At 50.4% G+C, this 10,918-nt stretch overlaps 1 protein-coding gene across 6 annotated transcripts in view; it reads right to left on the bottom strand.

Moving 5' to 3' along the window:
* Window positions 1–1,036: 1,036 nt before the first annotated feature.
* Window positions 1,037–10,918, bottom strand: part of DGKG (diacylglycerol kinase gamma) — a 206,516-nt gene continuing 196,634 nt past the window's right edge. For 5 of the 6 annotated variants that reach the window (XM_050965403.1, XM_050965402.1, XM_050965405.1 and 2 more), the window contains 3 exons: window positions 9,240–9,360; window positions 6,577–6,637; window positions 1,037–1,827 (listed from right to left, as the gene is read on the bottom strand). In XM_050965403.1, the coding sequence (XP_050821360.1) occupies window positions 1,729–1,827; window positions 6,577–6,637; window positions 9,240–9,360 (281 nt within the window). In that variant the 3' untranslated portion in view covers window positions 1,037–1,728. The remainder of the gene's footprint in view (window positions 1,828–6,576; window positions 6,638–9,239; window positions 9,361–10,918) is intronic. The other variant, XM_050965406.1, reaches the window with a different exon arrangement.

The following is a 10,918-nucleotide window of genomic DNA, read 5'->3' as shown; positions in this document are numbered from 1 at the left end:
AGTGGCATGGTGTATAAAATACCTTATTTAAATGAACCTCAGCAATACCGGGAGAGCAGTAAAGGACCGTATGATGAACACAGCTGGTGTGCATAAGCAAGCGCTGTCACCAGTCCATAGCTGGCACAGAAGATCTTGACCCAGCACTCTGCCTAACTCCCAACCCGTCACGTTGGCGGGTTTGATATTCAGGACATAGATTCAATGGGAATTAGGATGAGACCATCACACTCATACGATCTAAGCCAAATATGAATGCAGGTCCCCTAGGCAGGAAAGCATAGTAGCAAATAACTTGTGTATTACACTCACATTTGAAGCCATGTTGCTTTTGCCTCCCTTCACTGTATACGCTTTACCTTTCTCCCCCTTGCTCCCCCCCGCCCCACCTCTACACTGTTGTGCTTTAGAAAGCAAATAACTCTCTGCAGTGCTATTTCTGGGTTGACTTTGATTTCATCCCCAGACCAGCGCCTCTTCCAAAGTCATTCACAAGCCTGCCATGGATTGGGATGACTCAGCATAAGCGCTTTGCTGCATAGTGAAAGCTAAGTGCCACATCACATCCAAAATTCAACTCGGGCCATTTGTCAGTGGGCTAAAGCAGCCCTATTAAGAGTAGTACTCTCCTGTTAAGGAGACTTTGGGCCTCTCTCTTAGCTGGAACTGCCCTGGAAAATTGAGAAGTTTCATTCCTGTCAAACTTTCTTTTTAAAGGAAAAGAATCTGTTCAATAAATATATAAATAAAAACAGACAGGTGGAGTCCAAAATGGATTCAGTATCCCTTGGAGGCTGGCAGCCTGGCAAGGACCATGTTTGACCAGTTATACATTCCAAGTGTTGTCTTCTCTTGTTTACCCTGAATTTGTTTCTGGCATCCAAGAAACTGGCTCTTCTTGTGTGGCCTCCCCCGTCCCTTCTGGCTCCCTCTCTCCAAACATAGCTCACACCCAAATGGGTTTGAAATTGAATGACAAACTTGCTTCTGTTTAACCGCCCCTGCCCCACCCCCCACAAAAAAAAAGCTAGTGGTGGAGCAATCTGAAACAATGAAATTAGAACAGTTTGAGAAAAGGCACCATCTCCCCTCTCCTCAATATTCTTGAAGCTAAGAAAAATAACTGTTAGAATGTATAGGATCTGGTGACCACAGGGACAGTGCAATGAAACATCCAGTGTCCTTGGACAGCATTAAACAATAAATAACACTCGGCTTCTTGCCAGGTTGCTGTTTCACTGGCAACTTTGGGGACGGGTGGGGAGTTAGTTGTTTAAATAAAAAGAGAGAAACCAACTCTCATTTGCAGTGTTGGGCCAGATATTATACTCCATCGATGCTGGTCTATTTTCAGAGGATAAAAAATTTTCTCTACAGAGTCTAAGGCTTCACCAGGGACAAAACCCTTCCCTGGCACTGAGAGTTTGTTTTCACTCCTGCGATTGAGACATTCTAGGAAAAATCTCATTTTTTTCAAACCATCCAGGTGGTGCCTGCCAGTAGTGCGTGTCTGCGTGTAAACCCAAACCACACCTCATTTCATGTGGAACCATTGGCTGCTCTTTTCCACTTGCTGTTCAAACCACTGCCTCCGGTCCGCTGTTTCCAAAGCAGAACGAGAAGTCAGGAAATTTGAAGAGATGAAGGGTCCTTTTCCACAGGCCTTCCTTGCAGCAGTTGCCAGTGGGATGCAGTGTTGTCACCTCTGGACTTGATTTCTTTGCTTGTTTAGTCTTGAGTTCGGTTTCTTCTCTTCAGGAAGAAGAAGCTGCTCTTCTGGGGAGCACCCAGCAACATTGGCACTTGGCTTTTGTGGGTAATTTTTATCTAAAAATCAATACATAAAACAAATCAATCAGTAAGGCTCAGCTTAGAGAAGGGTTAGTGGGGCTACTCCTCTCAGAAAGAGACTCTCTGTTCCCTGAGAATGTGACAGCAGCCATCTTGGCCAGCATGCTAGGGATGGAACCAGGGACCTCCACTGCTGCAAGGAGGAGCCTTTACAGCTTGAGCTAAAGAGCCAGGCTCAGCTCATCTCTGGATTGGACACTTAACCCACGCTGACCAGAGGGCAACAGTACCACCAAGAGCCAATTAGCTCCTGACTTCCTAAGACTCAAACTCTTGTAATTCACTCGACATTTTATGAGGGACAGAAAGCCTGGACAAGATGCATGGGTTTGGATTCCTCTCTCCAACACACAGCTCTGTCCATTCATCTCTGTGCCGGTCCACATCATTCTTAAGAACACAAGAACGGCAATACTGGGTCAGACCAACGGTCCATCTAGCCCAGTATCCTGTCTTCTGACACTGGCCAATGCCAGGTTCCCCAGATGGAACGAACAGAACAGGTAATAATGAAGTGATCCATCCCCCGTCACCCATTCCCAGCTTCTGGCAAACAGAGGCTAGAGACACCATCCCTGTCCGTCCTGGCTAATAACCATTGATGGACCTACCCTCCAGGAACTTATCTAGTTCCTTTTTTTGAATCCTGTTATAGTCTTAGCCTTCACCTTAGCCTTCACAACATCCTCTGGCAATTAGTTCCACAGGTTGACTGTGCATTGTGTGAAAACATACTTCCTTTTGTTTGTTTTAAACCTGCTGCCTATTAATTTCATTTGGTGACCCCTAGTTTGTGTGTTATGAGGAGTAAATAACACTTCCTTGCTATTTTAATTCTTGCTATTCGAGTCTCCTCAGCAAAGACTGCCAGCCACGAGAAATGGCGATGGGCTTCTGTGATGTCAACAATGATGTCTAGGATGGCTCCACCAACCACACTTCCACGGATAGGCCAAGTTACGTTAGAAGCCAGAGCTCTAGATGGCTAGTGTCCCGCTCAGAGTGCCTCCCTTTGCACCCAAACTCTTTCTGATCTGGCTTCTCTAGAATATAGGCATCACTTTATTCCTAAACAAAGTGGCTGGTTTTCAGTGCCATGGACGGAGGTGCAGTTGGCAGCTCTTCTAATGCCAGCCACAGCAAGACGTTTGCCAGCAATCTCTACTGCACAGTGGTGTAAAAGACTGAAACCAGACATATGCGAGAGTAAAACCATGCCCATGGCCTTCAACCCCACTGTCACGTGGCTCTTGAAGGGGAACCTGTGGTTCCTGACAGAGGCTTTGACACAAAGGTGGGATTGCTATGGGTGAAGTTGCTGGCGCAAGGGCCACAGCATGATGGAACAGTCTGGACAAATATACTACCCACTCTGCCAGGGACGGGTTAGCTGGATGGGGGCAGATGGCTCACAGGACTCTGTCTAGCAGCATTTCCATGGCAGGGTCAAGTCAGCTGAGTCCAAAACATGAGTGTTGAGTAGTTTGACAAGGGGGAGCATTCTGAAAAGCACCAAAGAGATTTAGGAGCCCAGGTCCCATTTTCAGCAGTGACTTTGGCATCTAAGCTCAGAGCCGCCAAGGTATTTTGATCACTGAAACCAGTGTAGTTTAGGCACGTAGGTACCTTGGTGGATCTGGGTCTGAGGCGCTCAGGTCTCATCCACAGCCAGTGTGAATTAGGCTCCTCAGTCATTTGGGTGCTTTTGGAAATTCCATCCAATATCCCTGAAGTGTAGATGTAATAATCAAACAGCAGACGTGAGAGTTAAATGCAATTCTCCCTCCAGCCAGGGGCTGGCAGCATCCCTTTAAAGAGCCTGCTCTTCATGGGTCAGGGACATGGGAGTTGCTGGATTAAGGGCTTCCTAGCTTTGTGAGTGCATAAGGCCAGGCATGTGGCAAAGCTATGCATGGGACGTCTCTCTTTGTGAGCCGCCAGCAGGACCCAATGCCGTGGAGCAAAGGTGTTGGGTCACTCTGGATCATACTGGGATCCTGGGCCAGGGCACTCTGGAGCCTCCGAGCAGGGACACCCACTCTCCCCGGAGACCCTGTCCCCAGTAAGGTGCTTTAATAATCTCCATCCTCTCAAGTGCAATCACTGCAGTGAGTCTAACGTGCTGCAGTAACAAAAATAGCAGGTTGCCAGGGCTCTGACGCCGCCCACCAGGAAGCTCACAAGCATCACTTTAGATGCAGAGGCATTGCGTTTGGGGATGGGGGAGGGGGAGAGGAGAGCTGGTGCCATCGCCCTGTTCAGGCACGGCGAGCTGGGTCATGTGTGTTCACTGTGGGGTCACATTCAGCCCTTGCACTAGCAGAGGCCGGGTCCTGGGATGATCCACCTCAAGGTGGCTGGATGGCATGTGCACCGCACCTCACCCTGGGATGGTGCAGCCATGAATCAGTTCCCTATGAGCCTGGCCAGCAGAGGCAGCTGTTGGGGCACACTGGGTCAGCACTCCCCTCGTCGCTTAGTGCCCCACACTTTTGGGGCTGGTCCCAGGCGGCGTGGATTCTGCCTCAGCTGGGAATGGACTGCGTGGAAGGGAAGAAAAATCTGACTTTGTTTGAATTAAAACAAAGGGGAGAGTTTATTGGGAGATCTGCTGAAATCAGAGCAATGCTGAGACAGCCTGTGCCTGTGCAGTCATTCCTGCCCAGTGAATCCAACCAGGAAGAGCGCTGTGCAATGTGGGGCGAGGCTGGGGCTCTGCTTCAGAGCCAGCACTTCTTGCAGACGCAGCATGGGCAGCACACTCTGCTCCGGGGACAACAGGTTTGGGGACCTTGCAGCTGTCAGAGCCTTGAAGATATTGAGGCGTGGGGCACCCATGGGGTGGAAAGAGACACATGGAAAAGGAGCCAAAATGCAAAGTGACCTGAGTTTTCTGCTGGCATCTAAAAGCCATTGTTTCCCAAATCCTTTCTTCTCATTTAAGGCTGTGCCAACCAGCGGTGCTGACCTGCATTGGCAGGAGGACAGGAAGGTGAAGTATAAAGCCAGAGGTTTCATCTGTATAGAGAGAGCTCCCAAGGCCCCATCCACTCCAGGGCCAGAGCCACTGCATTGTTCCACTGAGTCAGTAGAGCTGTGCAGACATGAACCACCTGAGGCTCGGGCCCATTCAAGCTACTTTTCATTAGAAATAGTGGGAAGGAGGATCTGGACAGTGAGGCATGGGGACCCGACACCTGAGCTGGGCCCTGTACAGCTCCCAACCAAGGGAGTCACCTGGGGCACTTCAGCTTAATCTGCACTATCCCAATAGAGGGGAACCAGGACCTGAAATTAGCACCCCCCCTTTACCCTGGTTTATTTTTTAGCCTAAACCTTTCAGAAATCCCATGAGGGGGGCCGCTCTCCTCTCATGAGCACCTCCTGTTGGCTGGACGTGAACCTGCACTCTTTTCCTGGTGCCCTATAGGCTGTTAATCTCATCAGGCGGGTCTTCAGTAGCCCAGCCCTCTGCGAAAGTCACACAGTCTAACGCATGAAGGAACCCCTTCTGGAGTAACACAGTCCAACAATGGTTGGCCCCCTCCAGGGTCTTTAGCCCCATCTCTAGGCCTGTTTCAATTAGCTTCTTTCTTGGGCATTTAGTACTGAGTCTTATCCCCTTCTTGAAGCTTAGGCTACTTCCCCAGTGTCTGGTAGGGGGACCCGGGTCTGTCCTCTACTCCGGGTCCCAGCCCGGGGACCCTACAACTAGCAGCCACATGCTGCATCCTTTAATAGTTGCTGCTGCTATTTCCTGGGCCACGTCCCACATTGCCCCTTCAGTGTTCTCTGTTTGTTCTCACAGCCTTTCAGTCTCACAGCCCTTCTCACCCTTCTGGTCCCCACCAGTGACTGAGCTGCTCTGGCCCTGTCGCTCCTTTTATCTGAGCTTGCTGCACTCTGATAGGCTGCAGGGAAGCAGCCTATCTAGGCAGGTCTGGAGGACCCATCTTTACTCCTCCTTTTCCTGGGGCAGTGTGTGGCAGGACCGTGAGGCCTCCAGCAGGGGGCCTCAAAGGGCCCGGTGCATCCTGTCACCCACCCTGATGCAGGGGTTCTCAAACTGGGGGGTTCGCAAGGTTATTACATGGGTTGCGAGCTGTCAGCCTCCACCCCAAACCCCACTTTGCCTCCAGCATTTATAATGGCGTTAAATATATTTAAAAGTGTTTTTCACTTATAAGGAGGTTGCACTCAGAGGCTTGGTATGTGAAAGGAGTCACCAGTACAAAAGTCTGAGAACCACTGCCCTAATGGATCAGCTCAGACATCAGCACTCTTTCCCGCTCTGCACTTCAGCTGTACATGTGCTGGAGGTCGGGACTCAAGAGCTTGTGAATTTAAGTCAAATTTTTACTGTATCTTTTTTTTAAATTAAAAAGGCCACCTGCTGTGCTCTTGCTGAGGGTACAGGGACTGGGGAAGGATCACATTGCTTGGGCTTCAGAGGCTTGTATCCAGCCCTCTTCTGCAGGTAAGGGGAGAATCACTGGGAGATAATGGCTTAGGGAGGTGGCAACGGAGTGATGTCCCCTCCAGTCATGGGGGAGGGGGAATAAGAGACAGATGTAGTCAAGTAGTTTAAGTATTTGAATGGGAATTTTCTTTGGATTACAAATCCCTTCTCTGAGAAAATCACCCAACCAACAGCAGCTGCTTTTGATGTAGGACCCTGCCCTTGTGCCCCCATCCAGTCTGCACTGCTGCCAGTTGTGTACTCACTGTGCAGGGAGGCTGCATCCAGGGCTCTCCATCCACCTGCATGGGCAACAGCTTTGTTGTCCTGGAACCCACAAACAAACAAGACACAGGGTGAGGACACAGGAGGGGCTGCCTTTCTCCAGGCAGTCTGCACCAAGGGTCCTGTAGCTCACAGACCTTCCCTGGAGGAGTAGGAGGAGACACGGAGGACATGCCCTGCAGCAGCCCTAAGTGAAAACATGCCCTGAACTGCAAGACGTGGGCACATGAAATCCATGCGGGAGACTGCTGTAATGCCCCAGGCTCAAGGCATCATGTCAAGGATTGCACCTTGTTTTATGAACTACTGCATCTGGCACTGGATCTGATCACTTCCTTTCCCAGGTCAACAGCCTGTCCCTGGATCCTCTCCCCTCCTTCCTTGCACCTTTGCTGTACGCTCTTAGTTCTGCTGAGTCTGTCACTGCCTCTGCCCACGTCTTTGATATAGTCATAGAGTTCAAGGCCAGAAGGGACCACCAGACCCTCCAGTATGACATCCTGCATAGCGCAGGCCCCCAACAACACCCAGCACCAAGCCCAGCCACAGACATGAGACCAAACTATTACAGCTGCCAGGACTCTAGAGTAGGGTGCATCACAGGCAAAAAACAGGAGGAACCAAAGTGTACCAGTGCCCAAGGCCCACTCGGTGTCAGGAAAATGATTACATGAGAGAAACCCAGATAATCCTGACAAGTGACCCGCACCCATGTGCTGCAGAGGAAGGAGAAGCGCCCCCCTTCCCCTAAGGTCCCTTCCAGTCTGACTTGGGGGAAAATTCCTTCCCAACCTCACACAGTGATCAGTTAGACTTTGAGCATGTGAGCAAGACCCAGCCAGCCAAGCACCGGAGAGAGAGAACGTTTGGTGCCACCTCAGAGGGCTGAACCACACCTCCGCCTCCAGTGTCCCATCGCCAGCCAGGCCATTCCTGACGTTTCAGTGGACGGAGGTTAAAAAAAAAGAGGCGTGGTGGAGATGATAAACTCTAGGGGGAGGGTTCCATGGATGAGAGGCACCCTGGGCTGTACATGTGGGTATATCATTAGGGGTTACAGTCTGGCTGGGGGAAGGGCAGCTCCGGGATCTGAATCAGTGGGGTGGAAGGTGTGTGGCTTCTGAGTAATCAGGACTGATACTGAGATCTGAGTCTATAGGAAAGTACAGCCGAGCGGCATTTTGGCAGAGGTGGAGGTGTACAGCTGATATTGCAGTCTGTAAGGCATGGGGAAAGGGATGAAGTACTAAAATCCAGGCGTGAGAATGAAAGCAGAAGGACCCCAGGACACCCTAATTAAGGCCCAGCAGTCTGTCATCCCTCTGAAAATGTCAGGAACAAGGGGAGGCTAATGTGGCTGCATGGGAAACTGGTCAAAGATCTCAGAGGTGGGAACCCCTGCCCTGAAGTGCCTCCCTCAAGGCAGAAGCTGGAAGGTTACGTCACCAATGACTGGAAGGAGGGAGATAATGAACCTGGGTCACCTACTTCTTGGGTGACTACCCTGTCCGCTGGGTGAAAAGTTGTAAGGGAAAGGGAGGGCAGCAGTGGACACACCCTCACCGCCTCCTCCAGCCATTTTGTGAACGGCTGAAACTATTTGTGTGAAATCTGCAAACAGTTTTGTGGCATCTGTGCAAATATTTTTGCCAATTCAATAATGACTAATCCACAAACCAGCTATTGATCAGAAGTCCGGAAGAGGAGATCTGAACACACACAGCCAAATCCTGCAGTCCTTCCACCCTGTTTCTGCCGTCTGAATGAGTCAAACTGCCACTGACGTCAGGGAGAGCTTTTCCCAAGTAAGCAGTAAGACCTTCAGGATTTGGCTCACACAATGAGACGGTGACAAGGGAGGGTTCCTCGTTGTAAAGGAAGCCAGACAACAAATGCACAAACCCACTAATAACTATCACTGAAGAGTCACTGAAAACTAGGGAGGTATCTAAGAGCTGGGAACTACAACATGGCACTATTTTACTATGAAGGAGAGAAGAATGATCTTGTCAATGACTGACTGAACAACTACCCAACCAAACCAGCCAACCAACCCAACCCAAACCATCCCACCCTAGTAAAAGAACTGAGCAAATATAAAGAGAGACACTGTGGCCAATAGACTCCTGAGCAATAGGTGTCAAAGCCTTACACTAAATATTGTCGGGGTATGTGAATAACCATAGGTCCTAGGAGCCTTACTCATGGCCAACGAGCCCTTTGTGCTCGGAGCTCTACAAGCCCCATACATAACTCAGGAGAGAAACAAGGTGGGGGAATAATGTCTTTTATTGGATCAGTTTCTGTTGGTGGAAGGTACATGCTTTCAAGCTTGACCCTTCCACCAACAGAAATTGGTCCAACACAAGGTGTTACCGCATCTACCTTATCTCACTCATATCCAGGGACCAATGCGGCCACAACACTGTAAATAAATCATGCCAGACAAGCAGACCTGCCGGAATTGGAGTTACAGGATTAGTGGGTGAAGGGGAGACAGATGGGGCGGTAACTGGATCTCAGCAGAGCCTCGGACAGGCATTGGATGTACCTGTTAGGATGCTTTCATGTAGTCACAGCCATTTGCCATGGTCTAGCGGGCGTTATTAAGAGCTGGATCAGGGGCTGAGGGCTGGGACAGTACCTGATGGTGACGGATGAACACTGGGCCAGTCTCTTTCCAGCACTCTTCAGTCCGGTGTAGATCTGCCCCATCTCCATCGCTCCCTCAAGACCCACCACTTCCAGGAGCTGGTCACTGAGGTCTGGGAGGAGAGAGAGTCAAACACTGCATGTAGGGTCTGACCTGCCTTGTTCAGACTGAACTTGTGTCCTCAGACATAGCCCCTCACCCAGCCTCTGGTCTAGTGCTCAATACCACTGCTCGTTTCTATTCCTATCCATTTAGCGACAGGAGCAAGACACTTTACAAAGCAGACATTTACACAATGATCATGTTACTCATCACAATGCAGCCACCTCTGGAGTGGAACTCAGCAGCCATTGTAAACATGTCAGCAATACTGCCTAACAGTGTAGGGGCAGGTCATGAGCCCAAATGCAGCGAGAGGGGAATTTATCTGAACATACTGTAGCTCACTGCCTTGGAATTTAGCCTGGGCACTGGGGCTAACAGACATTTGCTTGTAGAAAGAGCTGTGAACCCCTAACAGACTTGGGCTTGTTCTGCAAGAGAGTATCTCTGAACACTCAGTCCAATGCTGGGACGGTGTTTGGGAGCTCAGCAGAGAGTGGGGAAATGACTCCATTGTGTCTAGGTCTGGATGTGCTCCCATCACCTCCCCACCCGGGACCAGCTTCAAGAAGGACAGAGACTTTCCCCACACCAGTCCCCTGCATCACCATGGTTGTGGTGTAGAGGGGCTCTTAATGCACTGCAGCTGGCAGAGGGAAATCTGCTTGGTCACGCACAGAGCAGGGCTATCACAAACGGGGTGTGCTGGGACCAGGGCTGGGCTGGGAGGGGATGGCCTGAGGGCAAACCGATAACTCACAGTGCTGGAGGCTGCTGGTCTGGTCTGCAGTAACTTAGAGCAACACCTGACTGCTGTAACTTATTCTGGAGAATGTTTTGGCCCCTAGGAAGCCCATAAAGCCATCTTTGCACCCCTCCCAGGGACGCCCTGCAGATCAGAGCCCTTGTCTTTCTGGGCATGCTCCATATGCCTGTCAATCCCAAGGAACTGAGCTAGGGCCTCAGTTAGGAACGGCAGAGCTGCCCTGTGTTGGAGGGCTGCGCTGTGACTAGCCCCCACCCCATACAGGTCAGATGCATTTGTGCCCATGGGGAAGACAAAACAAGGGAAAGGTGAGTTTACAATAAGAAGCTCCATGAGAAAAGAAAACACATGAAAAGATTCCTGGCCAGGTGACTCAGGCAGTTGACATCCAAATGTTGTCTCTTGTTCATTATCGTCTCTTCCCCAGTCCCTCCTAGTTTCCTGCCTTGGCCACAGGAGGCAGGACTAGATCCGGGAGCACAGTGACTCTGAAAAAGCCTAAGGGGTGGTGGTAGAAACCAGCTGAGCGTGCTCTCCCAGTGTGATGCTGGGGCAAACAGGACCATCGCAGAGGAGCAGCGAGGTGGGGCTACCTCTGCATACAGCGTTGGTGAGACCATTGCACAAATACGGAATCCAATTCTACTGGTTGCTCTCCAAGAAGGATGCTGAAATGCTGGAAAGGGGACAGAGTAGAAGCTACAAGACTGATCTGAGGTCTAGAAAACCTGCCAGACAGTGAGCCGCTGAGGGTACATCTATACAGGACTGGGGAGATAGAGTTTTCAGCTTGGGTAAATAT

This window comes from Gopherus flavomarginatus, chromosome 8 (assembly GCF_025201925.1).
Source record: "Gopherus flavomarginatus isolate rGopFla2 chromosome 8, rGopFla2.mat.asm, whole genome shotgun sequence".
Taxonomy (NCBI): Eukaryota; Metazoa; Chordata; order Testudines; family Testudinidae; genus Gopherus; species Gopherus flavomarginatus.
Note: the sequence above shows the minus strand (reverse complement) of the source record. Positions and strands in the feature narration are given on the sequence as shown.